Here is a 23,222-nt window from a genome sequence, read left to right as displayed (position 1 = left end):
ATATATGCAGAAGGAAACTTAATTCAAAAAGATACATGCACCCCAATGTTCATAGCAGCACTATATACAATAGCCAAGACATGGAAACAACCTAAGTGTCCATCAACAGTTGACTAAAGAAGCTGTGATATATTTATACAATGGAGTATCACTCAGCCCTATAAAAGAATGAAATAATGCCATTTGCAGCAACATGGATGGATCTGGAGATCATCATTCTAAATGAAGTAAGCCAGAAAGAGAAAAAAATACCATGATTATCACTCATACATGGAATCTAAAAGAAAAATGAGAGAAAAAAAGAAGACACTAATGAACTGATCTACAAAACAGAAACAGATTCACAGACATAGTAAACAAACTTATGGTTACTGTAAATTGGGAGTTTGAGATGTGCAAATACTAACGACTATATATAAAAGATAAAAAACAAATTTCTTAGCACAGGGAACTATGTATTTTCAGTATCTTGAAGTAACCTATAATGAAAAAGAATATGAAAACAAATACATGTATGTGGATGATTAAAACATTATGCTGTACAGCAGAAATTGACACATAACTGACTATACTTCAATTAAAAAATAATTTTAAAAAATCATCAGTGATAGATAAGATATAAACAAGACCAACAGTGAAAAATGCCACATGTGAATGTCACCTAATAATTTATGGCGTTATTTATTGATTTGTAAGCCCAGCATAGACCATGGAGGGCAGGGGGCGCAGACAGAGTCTGAGAGGGAAACACAGGAAGGTACCCACAGCACTGTTCCCATAAGGAAGCCTGGCAGACATGCTCCACCCATCGAGGCCTCACTGCAGGGGTGGGGTTGTCAGAACATCACAAGCCTGCAAATCACAGCACTCCCCCTGCTCAGAACTCAAACAACCTGGCAATTATGTTTAGGCTTCTACTGTTAATTTTTCTAAAAGGAAAGTACACTCTGGCCAGCAAAAATGAGTTTCTAGGCCCCTTCTGCAAATTTATCTCATTCTAAATAAACAGCCATGTTAGTTAACCCATCAGTCTCTGTTGGCCTGGTTAGTGTTAAGGCATTCCCAAGGGTGACAGCTCTGCTCTCAGGGTGCTGACAAGCAAGACACTGCGCCAAAGAGAAGCACCTGCAAGGAATGCTAGGCTGTGAGCTGTTTCCACGAACCAGGCATTTTCCTAGAAGCAGTCCCTCCTCATCAGTCTCTGTCAGACTTCCAAACCTGCACCTAGGCTGCAAGGCAGCTCCAGAAGCCAAGCGCAAGCCCCGCTTAGCTCAAACTGGCTTTCAGATGAACCGAACTAAGATCTGGAGGGAAAAGGAGTTTGTGAAAGTGTGAACAGCACACAGCGTGCTGCACACCCATTCAGCATGCAAAACTCAGCTGGGTGCCCAACTAGCTTTGCTATGGTTAACAGGGTCAAGCTAGCAGCTTTTGCAAGTTCAGTCCCTTTTACTTTTTGAGAGATTATATTGCCCTCTTGTGGGAAACAGGAAGGTAAAGTTGTGCAGTACTTCCCCTTCCCTCATGCAAGGAGACCACGGAGAGAACAAACCCCTTCTCGGGCCAAGGAAGACCACGACCACTTAGGGACATGGGCGATGGTACTGTCACATTTTCTAATTTCTCAAGAGAAAGCCCAGACTTCTTAAAAATCAGGAAAGATCACATGTTAGCAACCAATCCCTTCTTTTAGGAAAAATACTTGGCAAGCACCCAGTGTGTAAACTGGGTAGCATACACTAGCCTGTAGAATAGTCTGGTGAGATTGGAATACAGGAGTTAGAAGAGTTAGCACACCGAGTATAGTTCCACACAGGGTGTACAGAGCTCCGGGAGCCTGGAACACGGGGTGCACGGCAGGAACAGCTGGAAAGGCGGGGTGGGGTCATGAATAATGCCAAGTTTGTCCTTTGACCAATGGACAACTACCAAAGGCTTTGACTCACAGCCACATGATCCGAGTTTTAGAAAAATAGCTGTGGGAAATAGCACTGTGCCTGGTCCCAGCTAGAGAAATAGAAACAGAATCAAGGAGCCTCAAGCAAGCCCCCTACAAACACGGTAGCAAACTGCACAACGCTGTGTCCGTGGATGGAATCCTCTCGCTCAGATTTAAGGCTTCCTGAGAGAAGAGTGTAGAGGATCAGGAGGCCCACGGCTTTGTTGCAGGTATTAGGAGACATCTCCTCCGCCCGTAATTAGAATGTGGGACCTCCCACCACAGAGGCTCCACTGGGGAAGTAAAGCCAGTGATGCTGATGCAACATGGTCTCTGCCCCTGAGGAGGTTAGGGCGTCCATGAACAAGACCACAAAACAGGCCAGGGAGACCTGGAAAGCATTAAAACCTCCCTGCAAGGTTTGACTAATATTTATTTGGGGGGAGGAGGAGCTGTGAAGTGAAAGGTCCTTTCCCAAGGAGGGTTGAGAGGCAAGTCAGAGCTCAAAACAGAAGACACTTCTTGCTGATGGTGACAGAGGGCGACGAGTGCCGGCGTCACCCGTCAAGACTGGTTCCAAAGCACTCTTGCCAAAAACTTCTGTAAGAACAGACCACATCTTTACTGTGCTTCTTTTTAATCAACAACTGGAAAGATCTGAAAGCCTCAAAATTTTGTCTCTTTCCCTTAAAGAAACACACGCCTTTTGTTTTTGAGATCAATACCCAGTGAAGTAGCTACATCTTTCTTTACGTGCAGTCCAAAGCCCACCTGCATGAACCACGAGGTTCACTGGTAAACTTGCAGACTCCCGGGCCTCAAACCCACAGAGTCAAACTGTGCAGGGGCAGGGCCCAGGAATTCACATCTTTCAAGGAGCTCCCCAGCTTAAAGGACACTTAAGTCTGACAAAACTGAAATTTCAGAACTTCACATGCAGGGGAAGGGGAAGGGGCACCAGGTGGAGGAAGCTTCGTCTCTAAGGACAATAGTATAAGATCCAGCCCCTGTGACACGGCCATTATTGCAAAGCTATCAAATCATAATCCATGGTTTGAGAAAGCCTCTAGCCCATTGATTCTCAACCGAGGTGATTTTACCCACCCAGGGAGCATTTGGCAATATGTGAAAACAATTTTTTATTGTCATACCTGACTGGGTGCCACTAGCATCGAGTGGCTGGAGGCCAGGAATGCTGCTAAACATCCTACAATGCACAGGTCAGGCCCCACATCCAAAATGTGCCACAGCTGAGAAACCCTGCTGTCATTCTTTTTCATAAGTTAGTACAGAAATGTAAACTAATTTTTAGCAATTTCTTTATTTAATGGCCTAACATCTGAAAATCTCCTATGAGGAATTCCCAACCACATTAATCTTGTGAGAGGTGGTGCCCACCTCCAGAAACCAGGAAAACACACCCCTCCTAACTCCCAACTCCACCGTGAGAACTGAGCCCATGACCAAGGCTTGGCCAATCACAAAATCCCATCTCGAAACTTGATTGTAGAACAAATGGTGCAAAAACAAGTAAGCAAAAAGTGGACAGAGAGTGAAGAATTCATCCTGGAAGGCGGACATGGGCGGGGCAGGGCTAGGTCCAGGGGTGGTAAATGCAGCTGCAGGTTCCTCACCAGATGGTCTCTGGAGAGGGGTCTGGGCTGTGGCTCTGGCCCCATGGCCTCTCCTGTGCCTTCCCGTCTTCCATTCGTGGTTCACACTACTCTTCCCAGTAATTCTGTGCACCGCACTACAGCTTCTCATTTGTTTAAAACCAGCCAGAGTCTGTTTCAGTTGCTTCAAACCAAGAAATCTGCATAATATAACGATTCTAAAAGCTCTGCTTAGTGCCAGCATCATCACTTAAAAAATAACCACACCTTGTTGGGGTGGCTATACCTCACTGGTAGAGCACAGGCTTAGCACGCACAAGGTCCTGGGTTCAATCCCCAGTACCTCCATTTAAAAAAAATGTTTATTTAAATTACAAACAAAAACACAACACCGTGTTCCTATACTTCATTCTGGTACTAGAAGCTTGAGACACTAAGGACAGCAAAACCCTAAATCCACACACGATGAACAGTCAGATCAGGCACACAAGTGCACTACAGGGATGGGAGACATGGACCTGTTCACTGTGTTTTTCCTTCTTATCATAGTCTATTATGTGAGGTTAAGATTCCTCAAATCCCTTTTGGAGAAGAAAGCACCTTGATAACATCCCTTTCTAGGGATGAGAAACTGGAAGGTTTGCTTCCTCCTGAGTGTCAGAATTACAGGAACTGTCATCATTGGCAGCAAGAGGGCTTTCAAGCTCACCACCCAGTTTAGAAAAGGCCCCAAGTTGGTGAGCAGTGGAAGATCACAAGGAAAGAGAAGCATGGGTAGGCCCAGTGGTACAATGGCACACATTTCAAAAGGCCACACACCTTTTGCACAGCAAAGGAAACCACAAGCAAAACAAAAGACAACCTACAGAATGGGAGAAAATATTTGCAAAAGATGAGACTCACAAGGGCTTAATTTTCAGAATGTATAAATAGCTCACACAACTTGAAAAAACAAACAACCCAACCCACAAAAAGGGCAGAAGAACTAAACAAGCAATTCTCCAATGAAGACATACAAATGGCCAATAGGCACATGAAAAAATGCTACGTATCACTAATTATCAGAGAAATGCAAATCAAAACCATAATGAGGTATCACCTCACACCAGTCAAGAGTGGCCATCATACAGAAGTCCACAAACAATAAATACTGGAGAGGCTTTGGAGAAAAGGGAACCCTCCTACACTGCTGGTGGGAATGTAGTTTGGGGCAGCCGTTATAGAAAACAGTATGAGGATTCCTCAAAAGACTAAAACTAGACTTACCGTATGATCCAGCAATCCCACTCCTGGGCATATATCCAGAGGGAACTTCAATTCAAAAAGATAACATGCACCCCAATGTTTATAGCAGCACTGTTTACAATGGCCAAGACATGGAAATAACCTAAATGTCCACTGACAGATGACTGGATAAAGAAGCTGTGGTATATTTATACAATGGAATACTACTCAGCCATAAAAAAGAATGAAGTAATGCCATTTGCAGCAACATGGATGGACCTGGAGATTGTCATTCTAAGTGAATTCAGTCAGAAAGAAAAATACCATATGATATAATTTATCTGTGGAATCTAAAAAAAAATGAACTTATTTACAAAAACAGACACACAGACACAGAAAACAAACTTATGGTTACTGGGGGGAAAGGATAAATTGGGAGTTCAAGATTTGCAGATACTAAATAATATATATATAATAAACACAGTTTATACTATATAGCACAGGGAACTGTATTCAATATCTTGTAATTTACGGTGAAAAAATATGAAAACAAATATATGTACGTTCATGTATGACTGAAGCATTATTCTGTACACCAGAAATTGACACATTGTAAACTGACTATACTTCACTAAATATATATTAAAAATATATACATATACATACACAGAAGTCCACACACTGGCTGTTGGACTTCAAATACATTTCCCACAAAAGTATTGCTTCACATGGTGGCTGGAGTCCCAGGCTGGCCCACAAAGGCTTCCTAAAGATGAACTTCTACTTGTGGACACAATCAGGGAAAGTTACAGAAGCAAAAGACGAAGTTCTTTTATACATTACCCGAAGGTTATCAAAGGGCTCTCAGAAAAGCAGGGGCACCAAGTAAGAGAGGCAGGTTCAGCGGAAGCAGTGGACAGAGACAGAAGGCTCGAGCCTGCACATGTGCTTTATGCATTAAATATAAATGCCTTAATCACCCTCTTAACTTCCTTGGTTTTTCAGGCACATATGGATCTCAGCTTATTCTTCATATCACATGTACCCAGAGTTCTTTCCTGTGCAGTAGTCTTTCAAGTTCAATCATCATATTAAAATAAATGTTATTCTCCCTTTGCAGAAATCTGGGTTTTCAGTGCTGAAAGAGACCCTAGAGATCATTTTGTCAAAGCTCCTGCCCAAGCAGGAATCCTTTCCACGGCATCCAAACAGGCACACGCCCAGCTCAAGAGCCAAAGGCAGTCCACTTCTAGTTTCTAAGGTTCCACCTGCTACAAAATTCTTCTTTCTCTGGATTGACCTCAAATCGGCTTTCCATGAAGTCACCACTCAGTGGTCTTAGTTCCACCCTCTGAACAACCCAGAACACGTACAGCCCCTCCTCTGCAGAATATAGCCTAGTGGACACTCTATCCAGCCCCTGATCTCATCAAGTTCAAGTCTCCCACTTGCAGAATGAATTCCCCATAACCTGGCCTTTGCGATCAGTTGCTGGTAATTTTTTTTTAAATACAGTGCCCAAACAGAAAAGCACCCTTCAGTTGTGGTCTGACCAAGCTGGAGTCCAATTACTGCAATAATTCCATCTGCTGACCTGGACACCCTACTTGAGCCTAAAATGAAGTTAATCTTTCTAAGCAGCCACATTGTACCATCAAGATCCTACTGAACTTGTGGTTAAGTAAAACCCAAAGACTTTTTCACAAATTATGGCCAAGACAAGCTTCTCCCATTAGCAACGTGTATAACTGATTTTTCATCCCCAATGTAGAACTTCATGTTTACTCCTGCTAAAAGTCTCAGCTTGCTTTGGGGCCCAGCATTCCAGTCTGTCAAGGTAAGAATTGAATCTAAGTGATCCTGTCTATCACTTGCTATCTCCTTCCCATTTTGTGTTTTCAGTACATTTCCTAAGAATGACTGTTATGTCTTCATCCAAGTTTTGATAAAAATGTTGAACAGACAGAGCTAATGCTGGAGTGCTGTGGCATGGTGCTAGTGATATCGTCCCAAGTAGCCAAAAAGCCATCAGCTGACACTCTAATGGGCCTGCTTATTCAATGAGCTGGGAATCTACCTAGTTATACTCTCATCCAATCCATCTTTCACCAACTTTATCTACAGGGATATCTTGGCAAAAGCCTTCAAGAGACCAATCATTTCTTCACATTTTTTTTTCCTACCCATACCCTCTTACACAAAACAGCCCCCTCCCCTAACTGCCCAGTTTGTATTAAGTAACCCCCACAGTTCAACCAGTTGTCCAAGGGGAAGGACCCTGGATGCCAGAAGAGCAGGTCACAGACTGACCAACCAGGCCTGCTTCCTCTTGAGATCTGGAACTGGTACACTGAACTCTCGGCAGTCTCCTGGGTTACCTGAAACGGTTTTAAGTGGTGCAAAGCTAGGGCTGGGCAGCCACACATGGCCGATGTGCTGGAAGCCAGATCTGACATGCACCCAAGATCAGACAAGGCCTCCATGAGGCCTCATTCAAAGTAGCTCCTAGGTAATTTTTGGAAAAGCCAAGAGAACAACTGTCGGTCTTCAACTCTGTGACCTGTCTCCACTATTCCCTCTCTTCTCTAAGGTCACCAACAGAGGCTCCAGAATACCTCTGCAGACACCTTCAGAACCCTGACATGAAAATTCTCCAAGCCTAGAAAAACTACTATAGAGTGGGAAAAAAAAATGAAAACAAATACATGTATGTATGTGCATGACTGGGACATTGTGCTGTACACCAGAGATTGACACATTGTAATTGACTGTACTTCAATTAAAAAAAAACCCAATTTCTTCAATAGTGTTTAGGTGAAATAAAGAAAATAACTACTATAGAGGATACGGGCTACCTATTTGATGATCAATAATTTTTTTTTTAGTTTTATTGTGATAAGAGCACTTGATGTGAGATCCACCCTCTGAATTTCCAGTGGGCAACACAGAGTTGTTGACAAGGTACAACGCTGTACCGCAAGCACATCTCCAAAACGTACTCACCTATACAACTGAAACTACATTTGTTTATGAGTAAATTCCCCCTCTTCTCCTTCCCTCCTTCCCTGGCAACCACCATGCCACACTTTGATTCTATGAACTGGACTATTTTAGATAACTCAGGTAATTAGAATCACACAGAACTGTTTTTCTGTGACTGGCTTATTTCCCTTAGCATAATGTCCTTGAGGTTCATCCACACTGTCACATATTGCAGAATGTCCTTGCTTTTCAAAACTAAAGAATATTCTATTACGTATAATACAATATCTTCTTTATCCATTCTCCATCAATGGACATTTAGGTTCCTTCCACATCTTGGCTAGCATGGATTGTACTGCAATAAACATGGGAGTGCTAATCTCTCTTTGAGATCCTGGTATCAATTATTTTGGATAAATACTCAGAACTGGGATTGCTGGAGCACATGGTAGCTCTGTTTTTGATTTTTTTGACGAACCCACCGTACTGTTTTCCATAGTGGCTGCACCATTTTGTGTTCCCATAAACAATATGAAAAGGCAACAGACAGAATAGGAGAAAATATATATCCAGTCAGGGGTTAACTTCCCAAACATATAAAGGACTACTGTAACTGAAAAGCAAAAAAAACAAAAACAAAAAAAAAAAAACCTGATTTCAAAATGGGCCTAGGACTTGAACAGACACAGGTACATGGTAAGAATGTTCAATAGCACTAATCATTGAGGAAATCCAGGTCAAAGCCACGATGAGATACCCCCTCACACCTGTCAGGATGGCAATTATCAAAAAAAAAAAAAAAAACTGACGATCACTGACTTTTTTTTTTCCACAAGTTCAGAGATGTTAAAGGACCTGAACAAGTTCACAAAGCTTCCAATTAATCAAAACCAGGACTAGAATTCAAACATTCTTACTCACTGTTCCAAGTTCTTTCCCAAACACCACCCACTGCCCTCCCATTTGAAACAGGATAGAAGGCGGCATTCAATCCATTCTTTGCTTTTCATTTTGAGCTCTTGTTCCCAGGTATTAGTAGACTTTACTTGGAGAACAGAGTTGAAATACATTATACGTGTGAGAGAAAATGGGAGAGTTAAGGGGGAATGTTCTGATTTTTAAAAATAATCACATAGAGGATAATGTTTCTGAAATTAAGTAACTGACCAACGCAGGCAGAAATTTAACTTATTCCTTACATTACAACTCAGTTTGTCAGCATAAGAATGAGGGGCTTTTGGATATTCTGGATATGTAAAATGTATAGATGTATTTAGGTAAGTGGTTAACTTGACCGCCATTTAGAAACACTCTTCCTTTTAGAGAAACAATCACAGGCACTTCAAAGTTACTTTGAATGAGCCTGTAAAGAGAACTCCAGAACAGTGGAGAACGCAGTGAGGATGTCTTTAGTCACCAGGTCATTGTAAGACTTGGAAAGTGCCAGACTGAACAGAAACTTGACCCTAATGTTTGTTCGTGGCAGTCTGAACGTGAGAAGCGTAGTCACTGCTGGGCTCAAGTGCAGACAGCCCTGTGAGGGCAAGATGGCCTCGTATCTGACTGAAGAGGAGACTGAATCTTTGCAGACCGTCCCTATCCTCCGCATTTAATCAGGTTCCCCAAGCACCTCAGCACACCACCCCGCTGTAATTCTCTGCAGACCTTTTCCACTACCTTCCCATTAATAAAGTTTACACTCTCCCCTGGAGCTCAAGCTCTCCCTGAGAGCAGACACCCTGCTCACACCTCCCAGGGCCTCGCTGCCCAAAACACAGACGGGCATCTTATTTATAGTTATTTCATGACACTTATCTATGCCTTACTCTGTATGCCAGGCTTGTTTTATGCACTTAACAACAGGCCTCACAACAACTCTGATGTAGGCAATGTCATTTCCACGGAAGGAAAGACTATGCTGTAAAATAGTTCAACAAGACACAGATGGGGGGGAAGGTGTAGCTCAGTGGTAGAGGACGTGCCTAGGATTCACGAGGTCCGGGGTTCAATCCCCAGTCCCCCATTAAAAAAAAAAAAAAAAAAAGACACAGTTGATACGTGGAAAGGCTAGGATTTCAACCAGGGGTCTGGCTCCACAATCTGTGCTAATGCCTATGCCTGGCTGGCTCTCATAATAAATCATCAGTAAGTTATTTGTTGAATAAAGTAAAAATAAAAAAACAATAGAATGGAGAGGATACACTTTTTAAAAATATACATTAGCCAACCTCAAATCCATTCAGAAGATCTAAATGAATACAGACTTAAAGTTGGCTTAATTCAGATACTGGGTATTGAAGGAAAAAGAGAAACACTGTTCCTTTAAGAACTCCTTTTGGGGACAAGAGTGTTTAACCTCTGCTACTCGTGGCTCCCACCCATCCATGGCTCTCTTGGCCACCTGACTGCACATTCTGAGGCACTGACGGCCCCTGGGCAGTTTCGCTCCGTGATGCTTCTGGAACGATACCCCTCTTCAGGCGCCAGCGCTCCAGGTGGGTGTTAGGTCTCCATGTCTCTTGGACCACTGGGCCCCTGCAGCTGGTGTAGACACAACCCCCGCAAAAGGACACTTTTTCAGAGCTCGCGGCTCAATGTCAGCCCTGTGTTCACCTCACGCCAGCCCAAAGAGTAGGGTGTGGTTATTACCCGTGTTTTGTAGAAAGATGGACTTGCACACGTTTGCACAGGTAAAAAGCGGGAGAGCCCAGATTTGAAACCAGGCAGTCTCACTCCAGCACTTACTTTCCTAATCGCCCCAAGAAATGGCTTCCCCTTCCTATAGCTTGCCCTGCGACCCCCTCCCACCTCTGAAACCCTGTGTCACTTATATCCTTGTCTGTGTTCATTTGTAGCTTAGTTACTTTTCCCCCGCGAGACATGTCATCTTCCCAAATAACCTGCACATCCCCTGAAGGTCAGTCTAAAACATTTTCATAGCGATGGTGGGGATGGTGTTTAAAACTACCCATGGCAGGATGGAATTAGAGCAGGGGTTCTCTGCACTCATCTACGTATGAACTGGAGGATGGAGATCATTATCACTGCTGTAATTTAAATGACGGCAATGTTATATTCTAATTTCCTAATATCTGAAATACGACTATATATACTGACTTATACTCATTTTACAAGATGAAAGGACGCATGAACAAACATTAATTCTGATAGCACAAGAATACCATTATTTTTAAAGGGGATATAACAAGGTACATAAGTTCTATAATAAAGATAATTCAACGTTAAAGTGAATGGTGTTTCTTTTTCCTCTTGGCTTCTTTATCTGGATTCTGTTAAAGATAAAAAGTCACCAAGCAAGCATCTATTAAAAGCTGTTCTTTGTCTTTGTCTTTTTTCTTCATCAGAATTTATGAAGTCAATTTATTTAAATTAAAAACAAGAATTCTTCTTGAAACATGTAATATCAAACCAATTCCTCGATTTTTTCCCCCTTCCTCTTAATCTGTAACAGAAACTCTAAGAAAATAAAATCTAAGGTTAAGGAAATTTCCATCGATGTGAAGAAAATATTTTCCAAAATTAAAATAACAAGTTTCTCCCTGGTTAACATAACTGATTTAAGTTGCAGATACATGGCTGCCCCTGAGATCACCTTCCTCCCCAAGCTCTGTGAAGGGGCCAAATCCACATCCTTTTCAGCAATTTGCAAGTCCTCTATGGGACTGCCTTTTTTATGAAATGCTGCACATGCTACCAATGCTACATAAATATTTCATGATACATTACCCAGTCCTGGAATTTCCTGCAAGATTGCACAAAGTCTTTAAAATAGTGCACTGCAAGCCATAAAATAATCAAATATAAAAGTAAGCTTTATCAATCCCTTGATTAACCACATTTTTTTTAAACAAGAGCTTCCAAAAAGTAGTGTTACTACATCTTAATCTCAGGAGAGAGATTTGCTATTTATATGACTTTACTAAAAGGCTTTTTCGAATTACACTTTTTTTTTACATCAGATAATATTTCTTAACTGGACGGGAGCCTTTCTATTATAATCTGCAGTCAAAAATGGTCCAGTGTGACATGAAAACAGAACATAGACTGATCTGTAACATCTAGCGTAACACTGTAAAAGAAGAATTAAACTTCATCGTTGACCTAACTGTGCCTAAAGCTTAACAAAATGTGTTCTTACATATTAAAATTAGTATCACTGCTTCAAATTCCCTGTCTGTAAGAGACCACTAAGATCCAAAGCTTTAAAATGCTCATTAACAATTTACTTTATCTACAGCCCTCCCCTAAACCCTCCTCCTCCCACCCCCAGTTTCCTATTTAGTAATCTGGGACAAGAACAGCTCAGTAAGCAGAAATATCCCCGGGGAAAATGAAGGCTAAGATCAAAGAATCAAATTTCCCAGTTAAGCCATGTTTCCCATTGTTGAGAGGCCCCCAGGAAGATAATGGGTGAGGAAGTGCTTTTAAAATTTTCAAATACTACAGAAATGTAAGGTGCTATGATCATGAAAACTGAAGGTATCATTTTTTTTCAGTAACAGTGAGTGCTGGGGATATTCAGATAAAATTTTTTCATATACTAAAGTAGGGTCACTCCGCTCAAATACTCAAACCCCTCAATATAGGTCTGACAATTAAGGGGTTAGATGGTCAGAAAAAATTGTTAACTTCTCACCTTACTGTATTTCTACAACTCAAGTATTTTTGCTTATTTGGCGTTGATTGTATTGAAAATACATCTTTATCATAATACTTTCATGTTAATAATTCCAATGACCGTATTTTGATTGTCAAGTGAAGTGTTGTTGTAGACAGAGAGCCTTGAGCTTAATTCAGGAAAATACATCTGGTTTTCTAGAACCAGCAAAGCTCATTACAAAGTTTTATGAGTGGTTGGAATCTTTAGATTTAGATATTTGCAACACTTTCACTTTGTAATTCATAATCTACTCCTCAAGGTATACCACTTCCTGAGCTCTTCTGGGCCCTAAACTCTAATTGCTCATTTCAGAAAATTTAAGGTAAATCTATAGGAGAAATTAAATAAAACCCAGAACTCCAAGGTTTTGTTTTCCATTTAGGCTACTCTGGCAGTGAGTTGGTCGGGAGAAGGCTGCCATCTCGTGGCCAAAAGAGAGAACTTGCTGCAAGAGCAGTGCCTGCTCCAGGAGCCTCTGCCAAGCCGCTTCCACAGAGGAAGCCTCCTGTTCAGCTCTCCGTGTGCATCCTGAGCCTCCCCATTAACAAAGTCTCCAAAAACTAAAGTTGAAAGGACATTAAAGAAATCTCTGCTCAAACAAAGCCTTAGGAGGAAAATGAAGTGGAAGAGGAAGGAAGGGATGTGGGCTTCCCTCTCTCCCTGGCAGCCCCAAGAGCCTCCCCAGGTCTCCTGATTTTAAAAAACTGGAGCAACTAAAGCCCTAGGAGATCAAGTGACTGGCTTGGAAACCCCAGTCCCCCCTCTCCCACGGAAAGGCTCTCTCCTCGGACAAGTCGAGTTCATCTTCACACACGCTTTTCCTCCAGATTTCCTATCATTTTTTCCCACCACCTCAGGCTGGAAAAGTTTAAAAAATCTTGGACTTCTACGAGCCAAAAAGAGAAAGAAAAATGCCATATATATTGCTTATATGTGGAATCTTTAAAAAAAAAAAAGACACAAATGAACTAATTATTTATAACTTACATGATTGATTTCTTGAATATGTGTAAGCACATTTGACTTGTCCTTTATGACTGGATTACCGCATTCTGTTGATTCTTATTTTGTGGTTGGCTTTATTCCTTTGTAAGTTTAAAAAGCTAAAGCTCTAAACTGTTCTTAGAAACAAGGAACAGTACATATATGTAAACTAAAAAAAATCTGTGCAGTCAGACTAACAATTCTACCTAATAAAACTGAAAAATGGAAAAAAAAAAAAAACCTTGGACTTCTAGAGCTTAGAGAACACCTACAAAATTCCTCATTCCATCCAAACCCATTTCTGTGCAGATTTAATGAAGGGTAAGGAGGAAGACTTCCCAATAATGAGACTCTGCATCCGCACTGTCCAATGTAACTTTCTGCAGTGACGGAAATGTTCCTGATTTGCAGCATCCAGCAAAGCAGCCACTGCACACACGCAGCTATTGCACACTAGGAATGTGGCTACACACAGGACTGAGTACATCACTGAGGGAGTGACATACTCATTTTGTTTAACTGTACTTAATTTAGACGAAGTTGCCCCATGTGACTAGTGGCTAACCTACAGACAGCACAGCTATAGATCTTGCCTCCCTAATCCATTCCCGCTATCACCTTAACCAAAAAAATCCCTTTATTCAGAAAAGATGTTTTGACTGCTATATGGAGAATTGCGTTAATATTATAGAGCACACCCACAAAAATAGCAAATATGGTCTCTTCTTTCCAAGAGTATACAATCAAATAGAGGCAAAAGCATCCAGACACTTAACTATGACCATTAACAGAAAATGGGGTCCCTCTCAGATGGGGAGCGACAGGTCTGGGTTAATGAAACATGCGACTGATACAGGCCTTAAAAGGTCATGCAACAGGAGGGGGCAGAGGCATTTTAGTTAAGAGGCAACAAAGGTAAGGCAGAGGCGGGAGGTCAGACGGTCTGCTCAGGGGATGCCAGTAAGCCCAATCCAATCCGAGTGGCTTTATGTAAGGGGATCACAGGAGAGAACTAGAAAGGTATGTTAGGACCACTTTCCAAACATAAAAATTAGACACCAAAGGGGAGAATGAGAATGAAAATAGACCAATTAAAGATTGCAAAGGAGGAGGGCTCAAGACTTAAAAGATGACTAAACTCTGGGGGGGGGGGGTGGAGGATAAGGAATGATTCAAAGTTTTTAACCCAGAGTAAATGGATAATTGCTGGCACAATTAATGCAGCTGATACTGGGAGAAAGGGAACATGCTGACTGCAGGTTGAAGTTGAGGTTAATGAGATAACCAGATGGATCAACAAGCACTTGGAGAAGTGAAATGAGACTGAAAGAGAAGCTGATAGATGTTAAGAGTCAAACCAGAGACTGCTGACTGGAACCCCAGACTGGAGGAGTAGGTACTGGAGGAGGAGAAAGGGAAGGAGAGACCCACAGACACTGTGTTCTTAGAGAATCCTGGAGAAGTTCAGTTACCTGTCCAAGACTCCACAATTAGCAATAGCCCAGGAGGGCCGACTCCAGAGCCGACCCTCTTATCTGTGTCCCCAAGCCCAGCAGCATCTCAGATGTCCTGGGAAGCAGGTCGGAGAAGCTTCTCAGACTCTGTGAGATACAGAAGAGGGGTCGGTGGTGGAAGATTTCTCCCCGGGACCATGTGCGTTTGCCAGTTTCCCAGGCATGGTCCTTAAAGGCAATGGCAGGGAAAGACACCTGGCAGGGCCTAGACAAGACAGTGCAGACATAATTTCCTTTCCTTACTCTTGTTCAACGCTACACCAGTATGAACACGAGTTTTACAAACACCTTACACTTCTGACAAAGCAGCAACAGCAATAATTTCTCTGAGAAACTGCGTTACGTTAAAGGATTCCTCTTCCCTATTCCAGACCCTTCCAAAAGGAGGCCACAAAAAATTGCAAGATTTGTCCCAACCTGGCCAGGGGTTTTCTATCCTTGTCTGACGCTCTCTGGGCTGCAGGGAGGGGTCTGTGCCCATTTTCCGCCTCCGTGCAGCTCTGGGGTGACAGAAGACGGAGAAGGCCTGAAAACAGCCACGTTCACCGGGACAGATTCAACGCGGACGCAATCACTGCAAATTGACAACACCGTGACCTAAAGGAGGCCGACAAGCGGAGAATCCACTGCAGCGCTGCCTGAACCCGAAGCACAGGGTCAGGTCTCGGCCTAGTTTTCGGACTCAGAAAACCGAGGCTCGGGGGCCAGAGGCCCGGGCGCGGCCGCCTTACCCGCAGGAGCACAGCTCGCAGATGCACTTCCTCTTCACCGGGGCCATCCCGAGGCCTGCAGCTCCGCGCCGAGCATCCCCCGCCGCCGCCGCCTAGAGCCCGAGCGCCTTGCCGGAGCACGCCAAGGATAGAGGGCCTTGCCAAGTCTTCTCAATATTGACTCCAAAGAAAACTTAGGGGCCCTCTTCCAAAGTCCGGTCTTCCCTTTCCTTCCCTGAGCTGGCCTCGCGCGAGAGAGCCGCACGGGGCGTGGACGCGAGCGGCCCGGGCCACCTCCGCCTGCACGCGCCGCCCCGGCCTCTGCGCCCCGGCCCCGCGCGGCCTCTGTGACGTCGCCGGGGCCACAAGGGCGCCCCTGGGTGGCAGTGATATCACAAGCACCGCCTACGAGGCCAAAAAGCTCCCAGGGGCTTACCTGGCAGGCCCAGGACCGATCTCCCCCACGGGGCCTTGAAACCTCAGGAAAAGCGAAGGACATGATGGCTTTGGAAAGCCCTTGGGTGCGCCAGTCAGCAAACGCCATGCTTACTTGGGCAACAAGGCTGAAAACCCCACTGTCATCACACTGGGTGGCAGTCTCTGCCTCTAGGAGCCACAGAAAGCCACCCTTTAACCTCCCGAAGGCTGACCTTAAATACCACTTCCGGGTCTTCCTCGTGGAAATCGCTGCCTTTAGCTCCTCCCATAGCCCGTGCTCTCTTGAGAAGAAAGCAGTTTCACCTGGGCCTGTGCCGCTCCCGTGGGCGGCCACCACGTCTCCAGGTGCTGGTAATGATGCCTCCGCAGTGGTCCGCAAGCTTTAGTGCGCATCAGAATCACCTGGCTTGAGAACAGCCAAACTGCCACATCCCACCCTAGATTTTCTGATTCAGTTAGGTCTGGGATCAGCCTAGAATTTACACATCTAACAAGTTCGGAGCGATGCTGATCTGCTGGGTCAGGCACCACACTCTAAGAAGCACGGTTTGAGAGATGATTTTGCCCTCTCTATAACCAGCCTTCCCCTAGCGTAATGTTTCTTCAGCTCACCTGACCCTGAGAATCAGAGCAGACTGCCCAGAAGCCACTTGCATCAAAATCTCTAGTTTGGAACCCTAGTTTTAACCAGAAGCCACGTGATTCTGATCACCAAGCAAGCTCAGAAGACCCCGCTCTGTTAGGTGGTTTGAATTACAGGTGATGACCTCTCCGTTATGGAAAATAGGAGCTTAAAGAACTGGCACCCCTGTGCTTGCTTTTTCTCTCCCACACTTCCTAACTCTTCTCACTAGTTTTTGTGAAGGAGTGAGTCAGTCAGAGTCATCTTAGACTGCAGAACGCTTAATATCCAGAGTTTTTTTGTATTTTTTTCTTCCATGTTAGGCTCCAGAACAGCGAGCAGAAAACTATTGCCAACAGGTCCAATTCAGCTGGCCACCTGCCTTTGACCAGCAATCTAAGAACAGTTTTTTTTTTATATTTTTTAATGGTTGCAAAATTAAAAGAACATTACATGACACGTGAAACATAAAAGTCAGATTTTGGTGCCTACATATAAAGTTTTGAATTTTGTCCAAAAATGTGTGGAAATACTCCTGATTTTGCCTCTTGGCCCACAAAAGCTAATATATTTATTATATGACTTTTTACAGAGGGAGTTCACTGGCCCCAACTCTACAAAGTCAAAAGAGGTAAATCCAGAGGGAAGCAAAGCTTACTGATCATACTTAAGAACAGTGTAGGGTGAAGCTGCCCCTTGCCTTCTTGGTAGGAGATCAGGTCCCTCAAGGGGAGGATGGAAACCTAGGGGGACATGAGGGAGTGGTGGAAGCTATTGGAAGGCAAAGACAAGCCTGCATGCCACCCCTTGCCACTGACAGGGAACATCATATGGCCCTTACAGAGGAACTATGGTGATGAACACCAGCCTTCTCCTGACAGCTGCCTAAACGTAATCCATGAATCTTCCAGAAGAAGAATATCCTACTCGTGTCCCCAGACTTGGATGAGAACCATGCCCCCAGTCAAACTTGTGAATAGCAGCCTTGTCAACAACCAACAGCACTCCCAACTTGCCCGATCCCTGCCCTCAACAGAGGGTGGAGGTTTTGAAAGATGAAGATGGTGTAGATAAAACAGCCTCAACACTGACATTTCTGTAGAGCTTGTGCCAGACGGGACAACACCCCTCTGTTTTGTTACTGCCCGTGTTTTTTAGTTTCCGCCAACTCAGCTCATATAAACACCTCTCAAACCCTGTTTCAAAATGGCCTTGCCTACGAAGAATATACTCTCACTTGCTATGCATTAAACACTTTTGCTTTCCTTTAAGCTCTCTAGTCTGTCTCTTAAAACTGACATAAATCTATCATACCCATATTACAAATGAAGACACTGAAGCCAGGCGGTAAAGGCAAGGTCACACAGCTACTGAGTACTAGAGCTGGGATTCAGGCCCACTTTGATCTTTTTTTTCAAAGATTTCCCCCTAGGAAAAAGAATGAATGGGTAAGCTGGAGATCTTAGGGACCACTGCAAATGGCACTTTTATCTTAAAATTTTACATTTACTTCTTCAAATGGCCATCTTTCATATTTCCCCCCAAAATCTTTTTGTAAAATTGGCACTCAGGGAAACGACATAATTTTTATTCTGTGACCTTATAATCCACCCCACAAACTCATTGCTGAATACCATGGGAAAATCTACTATTTGTAGAACATTGTTAAAAATTTATAGTCTTCTGAGCACAAAGCACTTGAGCAAATTTTTTTTTAGCATCCTAAATTTTGGGGGATTGCTAAACTTCACTGGCACCAATTGAAGACTAGCCCATCATGACACACAAGTTGGGCATCTGTCATTCAACCATTCAGCCATTCTACAAACACTGACTAATCTCCTATGATGAGCCAGACACTGTGATGAATGATAGAGGTGAGGGACAGAGACCTCATGGAACTTAGTTTAGAGGGAGAAGCAGGTGATTGAAATATTACCAAGTGTATCATTATGAACGATGTTAAGTATCAAGAAGGATACATAAGGGGGACCTGGTGAATTCTACCAAATACTTGAGAAAGAAATAATACCAATCCTACACATACTCTTTCAGAAAAAAAGGAATACTTCCCCAATTAATTCAATGAGGCCAGTATTACTGTGATTCCAAAGCCAGACAAATTGTCAGACAAAAACTATAGACCAGTATCTCTCATGAATATAAATGTCAAAATTCTTTTAAAATATTAAACTGAAACCAGCAATATATTTAAAGGATTAAATGCATGACCAAGAGGAGTTTACCCCAGAACTATGAGGTTGTTTTAACACTGAAAAATCAATTAATATAATATACTGTATCAACAGAATAAAGGACAAAACTGCTTGATCTTCTCAATAGATTCAGAAAAGACGTTTGACAAAAATCTAACACTCACTCTTGATTTAAAAATCCTCAAGAAATTAGGATAAGAAGGGAATTTCCTCAACCTGATAAAGGGCATTGACCAAAAAAAGCTACATCTACCATCATGCTTATTAGTAAAACTGAATGTTCCCCACCGATGTAAGGAACAAGATAAGATGTCTGTTCTCAACATTTCTATTCAACACCCTACTGGAGGTTCTCGCCAGTGAAATAAAAAGAAAAAAAAAAAGAAAAAGAAAAAGAAGTCAAAGGCATCGAGCTTGAGAAGGAAGAAATAAAACTGTATCTACAGATGACATGATCCTATATGTAGAAAATCCTAAGAACTTTCTCTCTATATATACATATATATATATTTTTAAGAACTACTAGAAACAAGAAACACGCTAAACAGAGCTGCAGAAACAAGATCAATTACAAAAAATCGACTGAATTTCTATACACTAGCAACAAACAATCCAAAAGTTAAATTAATAATTCAATTCACAATAGCATAAAAATGAATAAAACACCAAGGAATAAATTTATCCTCTAAGTATAAGACTTTTACAGTGAAAATTGCTGAGAGAAATTAAGACTTGAATGAATGGAGAGATATACCATGTGCATGGATTAGAATATTCAATATTGTTAAGGCAATTCTCCCTAAACTGATTTAGAAATTCAATACAATCCCTATCAAAATTCCAGCAAACTTTTTGTTATAGAAATTGGTATGCCAATGAACCTAGAGATGGTCATTCTAAGTGAAGTAAGCCAGAAAGAAAAAGAAAAATACCATATGATATCACTCATATGTGGAATCTAAAAAAAGGAAAGAAAGAAAAAAAAAGGACACTATGAACTCATCGACAAAACAGAAATAGACTCGCAAACATAATAATCTTATGGTTACCAGAGAAAGGGGTGGGAAGGGATGAATTTGGGAGTTTGAGATTTACAAATGTTAGCCACTATATATAAAAATAGATTTTTTTAAGTTTCTGCTGTATAGCATAGGGAACTACGTTCAATATCTTGTAATAACCTATAGTGAAAAAGAATGTGAAAATGAATATATGTATGTGTATATACGTGACTGGGACATTGCGCTGTACACCAGAAATTGACACATTGTAACTGATGGTACTTCAATAAAATTTAAAAGAAAATAAATTGGTATGCCAATCCTAAAAATTTACACGAAAGGCAAAGAACCGCAAATAGCCAATTTTAGAAAAGAACAACAAAGACTTATTTCAAAACCTATTATCAAAATTATAGCCAAAGTAATCAAGACAGCGTGATATTGGCTGAGGATAGACACACAGATCAAGGAACAGAATGGAGAGTCCATAAATAAACTCTTACATCTATGATCAATTGATTTCCGAAAAAAGTGACATGGCAATTCAATGAGGAAAGGATGGTCTTTCCAACAAATGATGCTGGGATGACTGGATTGGATACCCATATATGGGAAATTACAAAAAAACTTACACCCTCAAGTCACCTCATACAAAAATTAACTCAAAATGCATCATAAACTTAACTGTAAAGCCTAAAGACTACAAAACTTCTAGAAGAAAGCATATATGTAAACAGTTAGACAAAGTGCCTTCAGTTAGACAGATAGTTATACACCAAAAGCATGATTCTTAGAAATAAAAAATTGACTTATCAGACTTCATAAAAATTAATACTTTGTTCTTCAAAAGACACTGTTAAGAAGATGAAAAGACAAGTACAGACTGGAAGAAATACTTTCACATCACTTATTTGATAAGGGACTCTATCCAGAGTATACAAAGAACTCTTACAACTCACAGTAACACAACCCAATTTCAAAAGAGCAAAAGATCTTGAGATATGTTTCACCAAAGAAAATATATGAATGCTTAATAAGCACACAAAAATATGCTTGTGCAGAAAAGAGTTAATAAAGCAACACTGAAACTGCTTTCCTTAAAAAGTCCTGCTTGCAAGGATTGCCCTTGGCTAAGAACTTGGATTTAGGGAGAGTTCTCATCATTGTCTAATAATAATGGCTCACTGTGCCTAAATTTGTAAGCAATATGGTTTATGCTGAATACTTACTTTCCTTCTAGAAACCTCGAATTTTGGTATATGCTAGGTAGATGGTGCCTATGTGACTGGCCCCCAGTAAAAGCCCTGGAAGCCCTAGGCCCTGAGTCCCTAACAAGATTTCATCGTAGATGACATTTCACATGTGTTGTCACAACTCGTTGCTAGAGGAGTCCGGTGTGACTCCACTGTGAAAGGGCTTTTGGAAGCCCTTCCTGTGCCTGTTTTCCTCCAGACTTCACTTCATGTGCCTCTTTCCCTTTGCTACTTTTGCTATGAGTTCTTCTACTGTAATAAACCATAGCCCTGAGCATGACTACATACTGAGTCCTATGATTCCTCCTAACAAATCATAGAGCCTGGGGGTAGTCTTCAAGGTCTCCAACACAACGCACATCAATAATCACTGATGGGGCTGTGCAAATTATAACCATAATGAGATTCCACTTCATATCCATTAGAATGGCTGTAACACAACATTGTCGCCAAGCATGTGAAAAAAATTGGAAATCTCAAGCATTGCTGGTAGGAGTATAAAATGGTACAGTCACTTCAGAAAAAGTTTGGTAGTTTCTTAAAAAGTTAAACATATACTTACTGTAGTTTCACCCACAGGTATTTACCCAAGATCTATGAAAACATACATCCACACAAAACCTTTAATATGAATATTCATAGTCGCATTATTTATAATGGTGTAAAAACTGAAAACAACTCCAATTTCCATCAACTAATGAATGAACAAAATGTGGTAGTATATGTCCATACAATGGAATACTATTCAGCAATAAAAGCAAATGGAGTACTAATACATGTAGCAACAGGGATGAGCCTCAGAAACCTTATGCTAGGAGGAAGCCAGATACAAAATAATTATATATTGTATGATTCCACTTACATAAAATTTCTAGAGAAAGCAAATCTGTAGCGAGAAAAGACAAAACAGTAGTTGCCTGGGTCTCTGATTGGGGGTTGAGACTGACTGCAAATAGAAGCAAAAGAAATTCTGAGGGTGGTAGAAATATTCTAAAAATGACCTGTGGTGATGGACTTGCACACTTAAATACAATGGATGAATTATACAGTATATACATTATACCTCAATGAAGTATTCTTTAAGAGAAAAATCACTTACAGAATGTCCCCTTCAGTATCATTATCAAATTATTATTAATTAGTTTTGAATAATTTAGGTCAAGATTTTTTTAAATTTCCCAATAAGGTGTTAGATTAAACATGTAGATTTATCTTTCTCCAAAATCCTACTAAAATGAGAGTGATGGGATGAGTGGGCAAGGATAAAGATAGGAAATGTGATAATAACATCAAATCTGGGGAAGCAGAAAAGCACAAGGAAGAATGGTAACTGACTTAGCTGACTCAAGAAAGCTGAATCCTTAGCCAGCAGCAGGGACAGCCAGAAAGAAGCATTATTTTCATCACAGAACCTCTAAAATAGTCAAGATTTGGAAGCATCAGTGGGAGTAAAACACTAGAAACAGGAGGACTGATTGGAGACCCGTTTAAAGCAATTAGAGGATATACAGTACAACACAGGGAATATAGCCATATTTTATAATAACTATAAATGGAATATAACCTTTAAAATTGGGAATCGCTATGTCATACACCTGAAACTAATAAAATATTGTACATCAATTACACCTCAATAATAAATTTAAAAAAGAAGCAATTAGACCCACAGAGGAGTCCCCAGTTCCACATAGCTGGGCAACTGCTCCTCTCCCACTAATCCCTAAGACAAGCAGTTTTTATTGCATGAAAAGAGTAAAATAGAGGGTCTCTGAACTGGGGAAACACCAAGGACATTGAGGAATGGGGTGTCATATTGAAAACTGGAAAATCAAGTGAAGTCTGCCTGTAAACTGAATATTAGGACCCCAGCTTTCTTCTCCTAGAATGACCAGAATGTTGTTTATCAGGCTTAGAGTCATCCCAGCCCAGTAGAAGAATCTTGGGAAAATCAAACCAGCCAAATAGAACAAATCTAAAGATGCAGGTGACAGAAGTGTCCTCAAAGAAATGGCTCAGCTAGATCACCTTTCAATGAACCTCATAGT

At 41.6% G+C, this 23,222-nt stretch overlaps 1 protein-coding gene across 1 annotated transcript in view; it reads right to left on the bottom strand.

Moving 5' to 3' along the window:
- Positions 1–15,818, bottom strand: part of SAXO1 (stabilizer of axonemal microtubules 1) — an 86,104-nt gene extending 70,286 nt beyond the window's left edge. Inside the window, exon 1 of the mRNA XM_072959357.1 lies at positions 15,669–15,818. Coding sequence (XP_072815458.1) covers positions 15,669–15,715 — 47 coding nt within the window. The 5' untranslated portion in view covers positions 15,716–15,818. The remainder of the gene's footprint in view (positions 1–15,668) is intronic.
- Between the last annotated feature and the right edge of the window lie 7,404 nt (positions 15,819–23,222).

This window comes from Vicugna pacos, chromosome 4, assembly GCF_048564905.1.
Source record: "Vicugna pacos chromosome 4, VicPac4, whole genome shotgun sequence".
NCBI lineage: Eukaryota > Metazoa > Chordata > Mammalia > Artiodactyla > Camelidae > Vicugna > Vicugna pacos.
This window is presented reverse-complemented; position numbering and strand designations above follow the sequence as displayed.